We start from the raw sequence: 18,686 nt of genomic DNA, 5'->3' as shown, positions 1-18,686 counted from the left end.
AGCCTCCTGCACTGTCTAGCCAGGGGATGCTCTCACACCCCGCTTCAAGCTCAAGCACAGGGGTCGAGGCATGACAGCTAGACAACTGTAACTGAAACAGTTTCTATTTCCTCTGCTGAGAACTTCCGGTTCATTACTTCCTTTTTTTCTTGACAGAGACAGAGAGGCAGAAAGGGAGAGAAGAGAGAGAACCTGGAAAAGGCCACAGCATTCAACACTTCTTGAATGGGGTCAGGGCTCAAACTAGGGTGATGCACACAGCAAATCAATAAACTATCTGAGTTATTTCCCTGGCCCTTTAGTTATCTTTCTGACAAATTATTTCTTACTTGTAAGTTCTGATTTTTTACCTTTTCATTTTTTACCTTTGCTGTTTGAAGGAGAAGCTACAGTGTTAACATGTATCAATACTAACTGTGCTATTTGAAAAATTCTGATTGCACACACACAGATATAGCCATGTGTTTGGATATATATATAATATGGGGACCAGGTTGAGCACACATGTTACACCTGGCTGAGCACACATGTTACAGTGTGTAAGGACCTGGGTTCCAGTCCCCAGTCCCCACCTGCAGGGGGAAAACTTTGCGAGTGGTGAAGCAGTGCTGCAGGTGTCTCTCTGTCTCTCTCCTTCTCTATCAACCCTTTCCCTCTTGATTTCTGGCAGTTTCTATCCAATAAAGATAACAGCAACAACAACAAAGGTACATATAATATGTAGAGTCACATCCTTATGTAAAATTTAGGGAGTCAGGTGGTAGCGCAGTGGGTTAAGCGCATGTGGTGCGAAGTAAGGACCGGCGTAAGGATCCCGGTTCCAGCCCCCAGCTCCCCACCTGCAAAGGAGTCGCTTCACAGGCAGTGAAGCAGGTCTGCAGATGTCTATCTTTCTCTCCCCCTCTCTCCATTTCTCTCTGTCCTAGCCGACAATAGTAACTATAACAACAATGAAAAACAAGAGCAACTAAAGGGAAAATAAATAAATAAATATAAAAATTGTAATTATGTCCCCAAACTATAAATAGCACAGATTAATGTTTTTAGTAATATTAGTTCCAAGGGTTGAGAAATTTTTAAAAATTTCAAATTAAAAAATGCAAAGGAAAGAGACTCCTCAGTCCCTTTAAGTTTCAACAAACCATTTTCTTAATTTGAGATATTCTCCGAACCTTCAATAGGCAAATGCATGTGTGGTGATTTCAGGGCAATTACAATCTCCCTTAATCAGGAGGTAATTTCCTCACATTATTTATGATAAATGTCTTACTGCCTGTATTATTTTCACTGATAGATAATATATATCACAAATACTGTTTTTGATATCTCATATAGAGGACACATCTTAATTTGGTTAATGAGTAAAATACTTAAGTGAAAGAAATGGAAATTCATGAGCTCTGGGCTGTCTGCAGTAACTGCTGAATCTTCATCTAGTGTGAAGTTTTCATTCAGAAGCCATTTGATCCTTGCTGAAAGACCAACAGTACATTTGGTGCTCCTTCATGTTTTACAGGCATCGCTGTGATAATTACAGGAAGACTGAATGTTTTTTCTTTTTCGCATTTAGCTTCCTTCTGAATTTTAGAGAAACTGAGTAGTTCTTCATGTTCCTTAACTAACTTCAAAACAAACAAACAAAAAAAAAACCAAGTGTAAAAGTGGGTGGGGGTATAGCATAATGGTTATGCAAAGAGACTTTCATGCCTGAGACTCTCAAGTCCCAGGTTCAATCCCCCACACCACCAATAGCCAGAGCTGAGCAGTGCTCTGGTAACAAAACAAAACAAATAAACAAAAAAACTAACTTAAGGGCCACTGTTGTAAAACATGCATTTACCTCTCTCTGTTAATCTGTCTTCATGATTGTCTTCATTTTAAATTTTTATTAGTTCCTTTTTTTTTATTTAAGAAAGGAGACATTAACAAAATCATAGGATGGGGGGGGGGGTAAAACTCCACACAATTCCCGCCACCCAATCTCCATATCCCATCCCCTCCCCAATAGCTTTCTCATTCTCTGTCCCTCTGGGAGCATGGAAAGTAGGGCACCAAAGTAAAAACCCTGTGGTGAGGGGGAGGGTGGACATGAGGCTTCCTGGGCCGGCGGGGGGGGGGGGGGGGGGGTTGGGAGGGTGGGAAGGTACACAATCTTTTTATTAGTTTCTTATTGGACAGAGACATAGAGAAATTGAGGAGAGAGAGAGAGAGAGACACCTGCAGCCCTGCTTCACCACTTAGGAAGCTTTCCCCCTGCAGGTAGGAACTAAGGGCTTGAGCCTGGGAACTTGTGTGCTGTGACAGGAGAGCTTAACCAGGTGCACCACTGCCTGGCCCAGCATTTTGATGAGTTTTTTTTTTAACAGAATCATGATTAAGGTAAAAAAAAAAAAAATTTCTTATCATTAGCTTAAAATGTTCACAAATTTTTCAAATGAAGAACAAACTATGTGTGGGCTCACACTCTGTTGATATTACCTATGTCGTATATACTTAATTTTACTAATATCTAAGTGTATATATACAACATGTTTAAAAACGATTGCTGAGGTGATCTGGAATCTGTCTGTGCGTGCAGAATCAGGCGCTGAAGTGACTGCCCCTCACGTTGCAGAGGAAGGAGACATTTGTTGCCTTCTCATTTAATAAATCATCTTTCTTTCCAGGCTTGATGCGACATTTGTTTTAACACACACGAGGTGTATTTAACCCTTGGTCTATTTGGGTGAGGGGCTGTTGTTCTTCTCCTTTCTAGTATTTCTAGACTATTTGAGCAGTGTCTTACTGAAATACAGGTCTTGGGGTGGGCTGTGGTACACCTGGTAGAGAACAGACTCTACCACACAAAGAAAGACCCAGTCTCAGGTCCCTGGCCCCAGGCCCCATGTGCACTCCTACTTCCTGAGTGATAGAGTAATGCTGCTGAGTGTCTCTCCATTTCTCTGTCTCTCCCTGTCTAACTCATTCTGTGTCTATCAGGAGATGAAATATGTTGGACTACGTAACACATTTTTGTATATGGTTGATCTAGGCTACCTTAATTAACATGTGTTCTCTTTGTTAAGTTTTCTTATCAATTTACTAGTCACGTAGTCAGATTCCAGAAGTGAAGTTAATTGAAATTTTGGGGAGTCAGGCAGTAGCACAGCGGGCTAAGCGCACGTGGTGCAAAGTGCAGGGACGGGCATTAAGGATCCCGGTTTGAGCCCCCGGCTCCCCACCCGCAGGGGAGTCGCTTCACAGGCGGTGAAGCAAGTCTGCAGGTGTCTAACTTTCTCTCCTCCTCTGTCTTCCCCTCCTCTCTTCATTTATCTCTTTCCTATACAATAACAACAATAATAACAACAAAAATAACAAGGGCAACAAAAGGGAAAATAAATAAAAAAACATAAATTTTTTTTTTTTAAAAATTGAAATTTTGATGGCCTTGCCCAGAGGAATGGCATCTTTAAATACATTTTTCCTTTCCAGAAACATGCCTGCTTCTTTATATTCAAATTGCTTCTTTGTTTTTATATCTTCCTCCTATGCCATTAACTTTGGTATTGCATAATTGGATCTTCTTTTTAATTATATTTTCTGCACATTATCTGTACACATACAGTAAAAAAATGAATTCGTTTCCATCTCATGTCACTATAAATTTACAAATAAATTTGACTTAATGCATGTGAAAGAATTTCACTATTTCTTCTCTACCATGTAAGAAAAAAAAAAAAAATAGAAGGTTGGTTTAATTTCTCCTTTGGCAACAGCAAAATGACACATCACATTGTAGGGAAAAGGTAAAATGTAGTTCTATTTTACTTTGCCATTTAACCTAACAATAATCAAAAGTTCGTCCCAACTATGTTAAGTGAGATAAGCCAAAAAGAGAAGGATGAAGACAGGATGATCTCTTTTTCAGGTAGAACTTAAGAAAAAAGAACAGAAAGGGAAATCTCACAGTGACAACTGGACTGGGTTTGCTATATTGCACCAAAGCAAAGGACTCTGGGGATGAGGGGAGGGAGGCGACTTGAGAGTGGGGTTTCGGGGCCGTGGTCCCTGCTGATGGAAAAGGACCTGGGTTGGGAGAGTGTGTGACACTTATCATGGTCAGAGGAGAAATTTTATTCATGTGTCAAAAAAACTGTTCTGTAAGCCATTACCTGTAATGGTAATACCAAACCCATACATATATATTTAAAAGTTTGTCCTAAATAACAGCAGTGTAATGGATCAGACAAACAAATTCAAATGAAGAAGAATCAGGATTGTGTGACATTACCTGAGCTCCAGTCGCTATTTCGTCAGCAGCTTCATTCATTACTCCCAGGGTTTGAAAAGCAAATACGCACAGTTCTCGCTCACACACAGTAGGCTGCAAAAGATCAGGCAGTCAAGCTAAAAAAAATGGCATTCCCGTTTCTTAGTGAGATTCATGGCATCCTATGTGTTAGCAAATGAAGAGTTCTAGACTATAAAAAACCCTCCTGCTGTCAAAAATGTCTAAAAGTAGGTACTAATTAGTAAGTAATCACAAATTTTAGTTCCACCTGTGGGGAGGAACTTCCTGAGCAATGAATCAATGCTGCAGGGCACCGCTCGCTTTTCCCCTTCTCTTATCAACTTCTGTCTCTATCAAAAAGCAAAAGTGAGGGAATAGGGAATGTCCACTGGGGATGGTGGTTTAGTTGAGTAGGCACCAAGCTTCAGTGACAAGTCTGGTGGCAATTATAAGAGGCTGCATTTTAGAGGGGAAAAATGAATAGATATCCTTGTTTTTCCAGGCTCATATGTGCAAGTTTAATTAAAGTTTAGAAACACCAGGAAGAACTACCAGTGGTTTGAAGAAATTGGAGAAATTCTTCACCCAGACACAAGGTATAACCACTGCAGCATATAACCATTTGCAAGCATGACTGAATTTGCTTAGAATCAATTTCTACTATTTTTAAAATTTATTTGAATATTTAGCCTGCCCTTAATCTATGTGTGTATGTGTATTTACTTTTTTCATCCCCCGTTCTCCCACTGTCATTGTATTACTGTTTATGCTCTTTACTTTCTTGTGAGTATGATATGGTCTGACATAATAAACATAGCCATTTTGTGCACAATTAGTATTAAATGGGGAAAGGGGAATCTCTTCAACAGATGGTGTTGGAAAAATGGGTTAAAACATGCAGAAAAATGAAAGTGAACCACTTTATTTCACCAAACACAAAAGTAAATTCCAAGTGGATCAAGGACTTGGATGTTAGACCAGAAACTATCAGATACTTAGAGGAAAATATTGGCAGAACTCTTTTCCACATTTATTTTAAATACATCTTCAATGAAATGAATCCAATTACAAAGAAGACTAAAGCAAGTATAAACCTATGAGACTACACAAAATTAAAAAGCTTCTGCACAGCAAAAGAAACCACTACCCAAACCAAGAGACCCCTCAGAGAAAGGGAGATCTTTACATGCTATACATCAGGCAAAAGTTTAATAACCAAAATATATAAAGATCTTGCCAAACTCATCCAACAAGAAAACAAATAACCCCATCCAAAAATGGGAAGAGGACATGGACAGAATATTCCACCAGAGAAGAGATCCAAAAGGTTGAGAAACACATGAAAAAATGCTCCAAGTCTTTGATTATCAAAGAAATGCAAATAAAGACAACAACCAGATACCACTTCACTCCTGTGAGAATGTCAGACATCAGAAAAAGTAACAGCAAAAAATGCTGGAGAGGTTGTGGGGTCCAAGGAACCCTCCTGCACTGCTGGTGGGAATGTCAATTGGTCCAACCTCTGTGGAGAACAGTCTGGAGAACTCTCAGAAGGCTAGAAATGGACCTACCCTATGACCCTGCAATTCCTCTCCTGGGGATAGATCCTAAGGGACCCAACACATCCATCCAAAACGATCTGTGTGCACACATGTTCTTAGCAGCACAATTTGTAATAGCCAAAACCTGGAAGCAACCCAGGTGTCCAACAACAGATGAGTGGCTGAGCAAGTTGTGGTCTATATACACCATGGAATACTACTCAGCTATTAAAAATGGTGACTTCACAGTTTTCAGCCGATCGTGGATGGACCTTGAAAAATTCATGTTAAGTGAAATAAGTTAGAAACAGAAGGATGAATATGGGCTGATCTCACTCTCTAGCAGAAGTTGAAAAACAAGATCAGAAGAGAAAACACAAGTAGAACCTGAACTGGAATTGGCGTATTGCACCAAAGTAAAAGACTCTGGGGTGGGTAGAATACAGGTCCAAGAAGGATGATAGAGGACCTAGTGGGGGTTGTACTGTTATGTGGAAAACTGAGAAACGTTATGCAGGTACAAACTATTGCATTTACTGTCGAATGTGAATTTTTAATAAAGAAATTTTTAAAAAGTATTTAATGTTTTCTGTAGGGTTTTCTTCTGTACATATTCGTCCTCCTACCAGTGTTACATTGAAATCTGTCCATCACTAAATCACACAAATTAACCAACTGACCTACTATTTTTATTATTTTAATTTCTTATTAGTGGTTTAATATTGGTTTACAAAATTACAATCTAACAGGAGTACAATTCTGTAGTGTTCTCACTACCGGAGTTCTGTGTCCCCAGCCATCCACTGGAAACTGCAGTTGACTTACTATTTTTATAATAAATACTTTAACTATCTTCCTTTGTGAACTCTGTTTTCTGACAAGGTTTTCACTGGAAAATCATCTTTTTTTTTTCCCCTCGCATACACACATACAAGTGATTTTTAGAAATATCTTGTTATTGCAACTATGTGAAGAAGAAACTCAGGTTAACTGAAAACGTGCTTTTGGTGGTGGATTTGTATCATATTCAAGAAAGCAAAAATATAAGTGCACTTAGTTTCTTATAAAATCATTTTGTTTCTTCCCAAACAGACAAGATGGGCCTAGACCTCAAATAAATCCCTCTCTCCATTGTTACCAGTCATTTCTATCAGGAACAACACAATAGAGCTCTTTGTGGGCCCCCATAGGACCTTGCCCTCAACTTGGATCAACAATGGTAGAGAATGTTCCATCCTCCGAAGGGAGGCTGGACAACATACTTTATGCTACACCTGAGGAATACAGGTCTATATTGGGGCAGCTTGGAATGTTCCAACTCATGACCACAGAATGTGAGCTCAGATCTACAGGGATGCAGAGGTCACATAGGCTCCTAAGCTGATTATGGGCCCCAGATCACATCAAATCGGTGGGGTTTACAGTCAACAATATTTATACACCTTTCCCATATTTGGGAGCTACTCTCTTCCCCGATCCAGATTTCAGATCCTTTTTCCAGTCATAACATCATATCCCCAGACAATAACTTGGATGCACCTGCATATCAGATTTCAGGCTCAGGGTAAAAAAGCAAAAGGAAAAAAAAAAAAAAAACTATTATAGCCACAGGCCCTTTGGAATTTAACTAAAATATGCCTACTAGCTATCTATAAAATGGAGGACTCCCCTCCAACTCTTCGTCTGTACTATTCCAGCCGTTAGCTCCATGATTGTTCATCCATTTGTTTGGCTTTGTATGTTAACTCTCTTGTCAACCATCAGGTTCCAGATGCTAGCATGATGCCAACCAGACTTCCTTGCACAGACAACCACAGCAATGTGTCCTGGAGCTCCGCTTCCAAAGAGCCCCACCCCACTAGGGAAAGAGAGAGACAGGCTGGGAGTATGGATCAACCTGCCAACGCCCATGTTCAGCAGGGAAGCAATTACAGAAGCCAGACCTTCCACCTTCTGCAACCCACAATGACCCTGGGTCCATACTCCCAGAGGGCTAAAGAATAGGAAAGCTGTCAGGGGAGGGGATGGGATACAGAGTTCTGGTGGTGGGAACTGTGCAAAGTTGTACCTCTCTTATCCTTTTTTTTTTTTTCCTCCAGGGTTATTGCTGGGCTCAGTGCCTGCACTATGAATCCACCGCTCCTGGAGGCCATTTTTCCCCTTTTGTTGCCCTAGTTGTTGCAGCCTTGTTGTGTTATTATTGCCATTGTTGTTATTATTGCTTTGTTGTTGGATAGGACAGAGAGAAATGGAGAGAGGAGGGGAAGACAGAGAGAGGGGGAGAGAAAGATAGACACCTGCAGACCTGCTTCACCGCCTGTGAAGCGACTCCCCTGCAGGTGGGGAGCCGGGGGCTCGAACCGGGATCCTTACGCCGCATTGCGCCACGTGCGCTTAACCCACTGCACCACCGCCTGACCCCCTGTACCTCTCTTATCCTATGGTTTTTGTCAATGTTTCCTTTTTATCAATAAAAATAAATTTTAAAAAATCACTTTGTTTCTTTGATTAAAAAAGCAACTTGAGATAATAGTGTTAACTTTATGCTAATGCCAACTTAAATATATGCAATAAAAATTTAAAAATAACAATTATTTTATAACTCAGCTTTACTAGAAAGTTTGAGTATCCAGGATGCAAGTCATTTTTTTTTCTGAAAGAGGCAGTCACAAAGTAATTTATGTAGATTATTGATCCTGTCCCATATCAATCCACATATTCTTGCAGAGATGTTCAAAATGTCAATAAAAGATGGCACACTGAAAGGAATTCATGTTAAGTAGTAGTCATCACGTCACTCACAAACAAGGTCATTCTATTCAAAGAAAACACACTAATTCTTCTTCCTCTTGAATCATAAACAGTCATATTGTTTATTTACATTTTCTCACCTAAAGCCTACCCCCAACCAATCCCTGGCCCTCAGCAATTCTATTGCTGTTATTTACAAAGAAAACTCTACTATCAATTCAAAACAGACCAGTCATTTACTAGCTGGGCTATTGCTGGGGCTAGGTGCTACACTATGAATCCTTTGCACCTGACAGCTATTTTTTTTTTAATTGGATAGGACAGGGAGAAATTGAGAGTGGAGGGGGAGAGAAAGATAAGACATCTGCAGACCTGTGAAGCAACACCCCTCCCTGCAAGTTGGGAGCCAGGGCCTTGAACCTGGATCCTTGCATTGGTCCTTGTGCTTCTTACTATGTGCACTTAACCTGGTACACTACCGCCCAGCCCCCAATTGGATAAGTTTAATGATGCATTTTATCACACGTACAATACACATATATGCAAATTTTAAACAGTGATTATGGAGCTGGGTGGTGGTGGTACGTACAGTGCTCAAGGACCCATAAGTGCACAGTACAGTCTGACTCTCTGTTGGCAAGACGGAGAAAATTCAGATCTAGTTCACCAAGTCAGTAAGAGAACCAAGCGGCAGAAGATTTGAAGATCTCTTTACGGTTCAGAGATGTTTCAAGATAAACAGTGTAGGTAAAATACAGTGTAGGCTGCCTAACTCTATGTGTCTAATACATAACACTGAGACCTATCATGAAGCTGTATTTCCATTTCCATAACCTTAAGTTATTGGCAAATCTCTCCTGCTGAAAACAAATCCAGAGTAAATGCAAATTGGATTTTAATAACTAGTGTTTAAAAACACATGAAAACAACTATGAAAATCTACTATAAGCATAAAACCTGTTGAGTGTTTTAAATTTTCCATGTCCCCAGCTTGACAATCAATACTTGAGGTTCTTTTTGTAATTTCCAAGGCAGTAAAGGTTCACTGCCCAAAGAAAAGGACAGGAATAAGACAAAGATGGGAGAGGGATCCACAGGAAATGAGGGTCAGGACAGGCTGGGCCTCAATCCTTGGTGATCTTGGCAGCCTCATACAAAGCCAAGTGTTACTTGAGCATGAAAACCAGTTTCTACTTAGTTTGGATGTAAAAAAAACTGCTATCTTGGGAGCCAGGCTTTGGCGCTCCCTGTGAAGTGCACACAGCACAGTGCTCGAGGACCTGGGTTCAAGTCCCTGGTCCCCACCTGCAGGGGCAAAGCTTCTCGAGAGGTGAAGCAAGGCTACAATTGTCTGTCTCCCTCTTTCTTTTTTTTTTCAATGTTTTTTATTGTTGTAGTTATTATTGTTGTTATTGATGTCGTTGTTGTTGGATAGGACAGAGAGAAATGGAGAGAAGAGGGGAAGACAGAGAGGGGGAGAGAAAGATAGACACCTGCAGACCTGCTTCACCACCTGGGAAGCGACTCCCCTGCAGGTGGGGAGCCGGGGGCTTAAACGGATCCTTATGCCGGTCCTTGTGCTTTGAACCATCTACACTTAACCCACTGTGCTACCGCCCGACTCCCTCTCTCCCTCTTTCTATCTACCCAACCCCTCTCAATTTCTCTTTGTCACTATACAACAATAGACAAACAAATAAAAAATATTTTTAAATGATAAAAATGATTTTCTAATTTAAAGTTTCATATGTACTTACAAATTAAAAATATAAACTATGACTTTAGGAGAAAGAACTACGCATTTCATCCATTCTACCAATATTTAAATCAGACTAAATACAGGAAAACCTACCACATAATTTCCTTTATTTTTAATGCTTTATTTATTTTACTGATAGAGATATAGAAGGAGAGATTCAGAAAGAGGGAGAGAGAGAAAGGGAGAGGGAGAGAGAAAAGTACTGCTCAGTTGTGGGTTACGGTGGTGGTGGTGAACCGGGAGCCTCAGAGCCTCAGGAATGAAAATCTTTTTGCATAAGCAACATGCTATCTCCGCAGCCCCCATCTTTTATATTTTTTAGAAGGCAAGATGGGGCACAGTCAAGTTTACCTAACTTATCAAGAATTTTTATGGAAATGTCTTAGGCTGGAAACAAATCTTAATGAAGCAGCACCTGGCCCCTGGTTTGATTTTCTGATTAAAAACTGCAATCCAAGACTCTAAAGAATCCTCTTGATAGTAATGCAGATCTTCATTGCTTCAGGCCAGGACTCACGCCTGACAGTAACAGGCATGAACCTTCTTAACATGAAGGGAAACCTGAGCAGCAAAACCTTTCTAAACACACGCTGACCTCCATTCTCAGTAAAGTGGCAGAACAGCACAGATAGTGAATACAAGTTTTCGACTGGGAGCAGCCAGATGGTGGTGCACCTGGTTGAGCGCACACGTGACAGGGCACAAGAGGCCAGGTTTGAGCCGCCACTCCCCACTTGCAAGGGGAACACTTTTGAGTGCTGCAGGTGTCTCTCTGTCTCTCCCTCTCCCCTCTCGATTTCTGTCTCTATCCTGCAAATAGAGATAATTAAAAAATAATAAAGAAATAATAGCTTAGGAATGGGAGTACAGATACAAAAGAGGACTTAATACCTTGGGGGGGAAAAATCAGATTTGATAAAAATACAGAAGAAACAGTCGGGACTTAGAAAGAGAATGATCTAATAAATGTAATAAATATTAGGTATAGAATCATAAAATAAGTCATATGTACTCTATTTAGTACACACATTGGTTTAGAACGTAGTCTTGTCTATTATCTCTGAGCTCTGTGGTAGATTGTCATGTGTCATATATGCTGAATAAATGGTCAGTGGCTTAGTTTATTGATGAATGTGCCCATCAGAAATATTACTAATGATTTCACACATTGGATTAAAGTCACAGTACATTATATTATAAAGTAAATATTTGAAAGACAGAAAAAATAAGTATAGCTGAACAAGTGAAGTGTCTATTTAATAGAATCTGGATACAGGACTCTGAGTTATCTCTCTTCCTTTGAACATAAAGTATTTCTTTGATTTTTCCATTTCCTGATCTGAGGCTTTAATGTCACTTAGAATTATCTTCCTCTTAAAGAAAACAAAGCAAGTTTTTTGATTTCCCTAGCTATCAGTCTAAGTCACAGCAGTATAAAGCCATCTATTAATTAAGTATACTTATTTAGAAATAGTTGTTTTCTCTCATCTACAAAAGTGCTTCCTTTTATATTAAAAAAAGAGAGTTCATAATAAAAAAATAATAACAGATAAATGTCAAACAAAATTTGGAGTGAGGCACAGAGAATATTAACAGTTAAGTATAATGTTTCTGTGATTTACTATGGGAATGAATCATCAGTGACTAAGCCTCAAAGAAAGAGCTCTCAATAGCATGGAGAGCACACATCCAGGTTATAAAATAAATGAACTATGACTGAAAACTACAGCTCTGGTACCACTCTCCCCTAGTTCAAGTCCTGTCTTCATGACTAATGTGCATTGACACACTGACAAAATCAGTTTTCCTTATCTATGAAATAGAGATATTAATTAAATACACTTCACTTCCTAAGTGTACTGTGAGGATTATGTAGACCAAACATGGAGCGAATGATGGACGCAGCCTAGGTGATGGCCTCAGTGTCATATGGGAGGTGCTATGGCCTTCACTGTTCTCCTCCTCTTGTCTCCTTTTCTTTAGCCAGTCATCTGTGGATGGGCATTTAGGCTGCTTTCACTTGTTGGCTGTTGAGAATAACACAGCTATGAACACAGGAGTGCATATGTCCCTTCTAATTAGTGTCTGAGCATCCACTGGATAAATGCTTAAGAGTGGAATTGCAGAATCAAACGATAATTCTTATTTGTTTAAGGACTGTCCATATTATCTTCCAAAGGGGCTGTACCAGCTTTCATTCCCACCTGCAATATAGCAGAGTTTGTTTTTTTCCCACCACATGCATTCTATTCACTGTTTAGCACCACAAAAGAACACCATGGACAGAAACAAGTGAAACTCTATGCTTGTTAGAGCGGTGTTCTAGTCTATCTCTTGTGAAAACATCACAGTTGAGAATAGACATTTGAAGTGGAACAGAATTGAGAGCCCCGAAGTAAGTTCCTACATTTATGGACAATTAAGTTTTTACAAGCAGACTCAAAATATCAAATGGAGAAAGTCTTTTCAAAAGAGGGGGCTAAGAAAACTGGATTGAAGCATACAGACAAATAAAGATGGACCAGCACATGCCACCAGGAACAAAACTCAACTCCAAAGAGATCAACGATGTGGGTATTAGATCAGCAACCATCAACCACATAGAAGAAGACACTGACAGAAGACTCCGTTGCCCGCATCAGAGAGCCTTTGAAGAATCAAGTCTAGTGTTCAGGATCTATAAACTCTTGTCTTGTGATCAAAAATGTAAAATCCTAACTTTACAAGAGAACAAAGGATATGAACAAACATTTCTCCAAAGGGAACATGTAAATGACCAATAAACACAAAATCATCAGGAGGGAGGAATAAAATAAAAACCTAGAGACACACATGGAATCAAATGCACTAGGATGGTTATCACTGAGGCGAAGAGTGTGAAGGGGTAAAAAAAAGTCTGAAGTTGCGGAGAGCTGACAGCATACACAGCTGGTGGAAATACACTGATAAAATGTTGCTGCCCAGCAGGTTAAGCGCACATGGCGCGAAGCGCAAGGACCAATGTAAGGATCCCAGTTCGAGCCCCAGGGTCCCCATCTGTAGGGAAGTCGCTTCACAGGCGGTGAAGCAGGTCTGCAGGTGTCTGTCTTTCTCTCCCTGCTCTCTGTCTTCCCCTCCTCTCTCCATTTCTCTCTGTCCTATCCAATAATTATGACATCAATAACAACAACAATAACTACAACAGCAATAAAACAACAATGGCAACAAAAGGGAAATTAAATTTAAAAATGTTACAGACACTGTCAAAAACAGCTTGGCAAAGGAGCAAGGTGAAGGTCCAGTGTGTAGAGCACACACATCATGCACAAAGACCCGGGTTCAAGCCCCCCCCCCCTTACAGGGAGGTAGCTTCACAGGCAATGGAGCCGTGCTGTGGTGCCCGGCACTGTCTCATCTTCCACCAAAAGAAAAATGAAACAAGGACAGAAAAGGAAAACACAAAATAAAACGTGAACTGAGAAGGGGCTATTGTACCAAAGCAAAAGGCAGTGGGGAAAGTACAGAGGGAGGGGCCAGGGGCAGACTGTGGGAATCCAGGTGCATGATGGTAGAAAATAGCCAAAGTTGGGAGTGACAGTTTTTTTTAATATATATTTATTTGTTTTTTATTTATTTTATTTTTATTTGTTTTATTTGTTACCTGCAGGGGGAGGTAGAGAAGGAAAGAGACAGAGAGACACTTGCAGCCCTGCTTCACCATTCATGAAGCTCTCCCCCCGCAGGTGGACTTGAACCTGGCTCCTTGTGCACTGTAATGTGTGTGCTTAGCCAGGTCCCGGTCCCCGTGACAGTGTTTTATAAACACACATTACAGGGAGATGAGAAACTGTACCCCTGTCAACAGCAGTACTGTAATTCACAAAACACCTCTCCAAGAAAGTTACAAATTATTATTATTTCCTATTTATTTATCTTAACTAGAGCACTGCTTAGCTCTGGTTTATGGTGGTGCAGGGGAAATGAACTTGGGACTTTGCAGCCTCAGGCATGAGAGCCTCTTTGCATAACCAATATGCTATCTACCCACAAGTTAAAATACACATATGGAGTTCCATATACATCTTCAACAAAAGAGAAAGGGGGGGGGGGAAAGGGTCAACAGGACCAAAGAAGCAGTGTGGCGGCCAGGCAGGCACCAAGCCCCAGTGACTTTACTTATTTTTATTTTTTATTGGATAGAGACAGAGAGAAATCGAGAGAGAAGGGGGAGATAGAGAGGAAGAGAGACAGAGAGATGCCTGCAGACCTGCTTCACCACCTGTGAAGCGACTCCCCTGCAGGTGGGGAGCCAGGGGCTTGAACCGGGATCCTAACCAGTCCTTGCGCTTTGCACCACGTGCGCTTAACCCACTGCGCTACCGCCCGACTCCCGCCCCAGTAACTTTATAAAGGGAATAGTTTGGCAGTTTCTCAAAAAAGTTGAAAGTTTTTAATGTATGCCTCAGCAATGCTATTTATCTAAAGGAAGAATACATACATGTTTCAGATCCATACAGTGAAATGTTTTTCATGGTACAGAAATGCAAAGTTCACACGCATTCTTTACAGACTGATTCTGAAAAATTACAGAAAGAAGCCAGAAACAAAACGGCCACATAGATACATGAAATGTATGTTACGAGCAGACCCGTAAAACAGACCAGAGATTAGTGACTGTCCTTAGCAGGAGATAAAGGGAAGGGAAAATTGGTAGTGACTGCAATAGCATTTCTTTTGGAGATGATAGAACTGTTTCAGAATCAGTGGGGATAGTTATACATTATGAAATATTAAAAAGCACCGGGTTGTAACAGAATAGTATATTGTGTGCAGTGTGAATTTAATCTCAGCTTAAGGAACGTAAACAAAGACCCTGTTGAAACCAGGTCTGCGAATGTATGTATGTACATTGACTTTTCTATTCCATATTCAGTAACACCCCAAAGATGTGGTGAGTAGGCATACTGGTGGAGATCTTTATGATTCTCTGTATGCTACAAAGTGCATTTCTAAATGCACTGGCGGTCACCCTCTTTTCTCTAATTTTCTGTGATTTTTAGAAAGTAACATTCAGGGGGCCTGGTGGTGAACCACCCAGTTAAGCACACATATTAGCAAGAGCAAGGATGCGGGTTCAAATCTCCACCCCTCACCCACCTGCAGGAGGTCTGCTTCACTGGCAGGTCTGCAAGTGTCCTCTCCCTCTCGCTACCTCTCTGTCCTCTTTAATAAAAATTGGGGGAGGGGAGAGAATGGCCACTACGATCAACAGATTCCTAGTGCTGTCACTGAACCACAGTGATAACCCTGGTGGCAATAAATAAATAAATAAAGTAAGTTACAAACATACTATATATATATATATATATATATATATATATATATATATATATATATATACACACACACACACACACACACACACACACACATTGATATAGATGTGGATATATACAGAGGACATGAAAAGATAGGAAAGTAATTAGAATATTTAAGAAATAATTTTTGATTTTTAAAATTTATTTATTTTCCCTTTTGTTGCCTTTGTTGTTTTTATTGTTGTAGTTATTGTTGTCATCACTGTTAGATAGGACAGAGAGAAGTGGAGAGAGGAAGGGAAGACAGAGAGGGGGAGAGAAAGACAGACACCTGCAGACCTGCTTCACCGCCTGTGATATGACTCCCCTGCAGGTGGGGAGCCGGGGGCTCGAACTGGGATCCTTATGCCGGTCCCTGAGCTTCGAGCCACGTGCGCTTAACCTGCTGTGCTACCGACCAACTCCCTTGATTTTGTTTTTATTTATTTATTATTAGATAAAGAGAGAAACGGAGAAGGAAGGAAGAGGGAAATTGAGAGACATCTGAAGCTGTCCCTCTAGAGACAGAACAGGGTCCTTGCACACTGTAATGCGCACACTTAATCAGATGTACCAATACTTTCTCAGAGTCAAAGAACTTGCTCTTTCCCACTATAGAAAAAGAACTTCAGTTCAGTCAAAATGAGCCATCACGGGAATGGTGTTTATGTACACTCCTAGCAAAATGTAGACATATAAATCAGTAGTTAATTAATATGAGAGGGGGAAATCAATTGTATGTCTCAAAGGTTCTCAAAAGACAAACTGAATCTTTTTAATAGATAGGCTACGTGTTTGATATGCGGACTCTCTCAAAAGCCTAGACCAAGTAGATTAGAAGCTTCCAATAGCACAGCTATATACAAGATACTGGGTACTGTACAGCAAACCATAACAAAGGGACTTTTCAAAGTTAACCCAATTAACAAATAATGTGATGATAATATTAACTATTGATTGTCTTTTTGAACCCTAAGACAGCAGGAACCTCACATCTTCACTATAAAGCCCCTACTTCCCCCAGTCCTGGCACCCTTGGATAGGGCTCACTTTCCCGTATGCATCTCCCAATCCATACCAAATAATATTGCATCCGCCGATCACAACCTAACCAAAGCAACGATTGCCATCTCAACATGCTTCACCTCAGACTGTATCCAGAGACTTCACGTGTGGAATGACAACCCTTCAGCTTCATTACTCGGGTGAGACCTTTCCTTTAATAGTACACTCTAATTTCATCTCAGGTAGTTCACTTTCTAACAAAGTCCCATAACCTAGACATACACCAGTTTCTGTGAGAGAGAGCGTATGTGCACACGTATCCATAAACTACTGCAAAATATATACCTGAAAGCAGGATTACACTAGAGTTTGCAGTGAGTACCTCCCTAACACTTCCTCTCCACTATTCCAAACTTGGGATCCATGATTGCTCAACAAATTGTTTGGCTTTGTATGTTAACTCTCTTTTCAATCACCAGGTTCCAGATGCCACCAGGATGCTGGCTAGGCTTCCCTGGATTGAAGACCCCACCAATGTGTCCTGGAGCTCAGCTTCCCCAGAGACACACCTTACTAGGGAAAGAGAGAGGCAGACTGGGAGTATGGACCGACCAGTCAACGCCCATGTTCAGCGGGGAAGCAATTACAGAAGCCAGACCCTCTACCTTCTGCAACCCTCAACGACCCTGGGTCCATGCTCCCAGAGGGCTAGAGAATGGGAAGGCTATCATGGGAGAGGGTGGGTTATGGGGATTGGGTGGTGGGAATTGTGTGGAGTTGTACCCCTCCTACCTTATGCTTTTGTTCACTAATCCTTTCTTAAATTAAAAATTAAAAAAAAAAAATGAGCCATCACTTTGTATATTTAAAAATGTGTGCACCATTCGACTGGGGAGAAAGCATAAGGGTTATACAAAAGCTTCCTTCCATGCCTGCGGCACGAGCAGAGTCAAGAGTCAGCTCCCAGACCACCTTCAGCCAGAGCTGAGCAGCAGCGCTAGTGACGGAGGTCGCACAAACAGCGTGCTGCTCTGCCACGGGATGTGCGCCACCTGAGTGAACGCCCGGCTGCTCCCTACCACACTGGTGTAGCTTCTGTGTGGTGCTCTCTTTCACTCTGTCTCTGGCTTATTTTCAAATGCTTGGCAGAAAATACGTACTTAAAAAGAAGACATTCCTTTTTGTGTCTTAAAACCGCTCCTTGCTGTTGTGCATTAAAGCTGGTGTAGTACTAAGTACACAGTACTAAGAAGGACTTACCCTAAGCATGGGGCCATTTTGAAACACATGTGGTTCATCACAGACCACACAGTACTCGTTCAATACGGGGATCCGCTGTTCAGCAAACTCGATTGTCTGAGCAAAGCAATGAACGTGAAGAATTAAGACATGTTCACAAATGACCTGGAGATCTTTCGACGCTGCATAAAGTCTTGATTCATACCTGTACTAGGAAGCCACGGTCTCGTATTGGAATGCACTTGGCACCATTGGACTATAAAAAAGCAGAGAGAGCAAAATGATCTTTTGAGGAAAAAATACGTAAGCGAGAGCTGTCTCCTTTTTTCTAACAGTAAATGTCAGAACCTGTTAAACCACTAATCATGGCGTCAAGATATGGTAGTCACGGTGATGGGTGCTCTTCCTTACTGCTGAAAGAGTTGTCTCATTTAGATGAAAAGCATGATTTTTTTAAAAGTACTTTATTTACTTATTTTCCCTTTTGTTGTCCTTGTGGTTTATTGTCATCTTTGTTATTATTGTTGTTGGTACTGCTGCCGTTGTTGTTGGCTAGGACAGAGAGAAATCAAGAAAGGAGGGAAGACAGAGAGGTGAAAGGACCCATCACAATGCGCGTCTTGCATTCGGATTAACTGTATAGACAGTGATGAGATTTAGTCTCCAGAGAATATCTCTATCTAGGTAATGGCGGTCCTGAGCACAATTTGTGTATAAAAGGAGATTACTTTCTGTTAGACGTGCCTGCCTGCCGCACCATAAGTGAGAAAACTAGAGATAGATCT

At 40.8% G+C, this 18,686-nt stretch overlaps 1 protein-coding gene across 4 annotated transcripts in view; it reads right to left on the bottom strand.

The window, feature by feature from the left end:
* Window positions 1-18,686, bottom strand: part of PARP8 (poly(ADP-ribose) polymerase family member 8) — a 205,653-nt gene that overhangs the window by 34,660 nt on the left and 152,307 nt on the right. For all 4 annotated transcript variants that reach the window (XM_060191018.1, XM_060191017.1, XM_060191016.1 and 1 more), the window contains 3 exons: window positions 18,107-18,157; window positions 17,923-18,018; window positions 4,271-4,363 (listed from right to left, as the gene is read on the bottom strand). In XM_060191018.1, coding sequence (XP_060047001.1) covers window positions 4,271-4,363; window positions 17,923-18,018; window positions 18,107-18,157 — 240 coding nt within the window. The remainder of the gene's footprint in view (window positions 1-4,270; window positions 4,364-17,922; window positions 18,019-18,106; window positions 18,158-18,686) is intronic.

This window comes from Erinaceus europaeus, chromosome 5 (genome assembly GCF_950295315.1).
Source record: "Erinaceus europaeus chromosome 5, mEriEur2.1, whole genome shotgun sequence".
NCBI lineage: Eukaryota > Metazoa > Chordata > Mammalia > Eulipotyphla > Erinaceidae > Erinaceus > Erinaceus europaeus.
The sequence above is the reverse complement of the archived record's forward strand: the minus strand, read 5'-3'. Positions and strand labels throughout refer to the sequence as shown.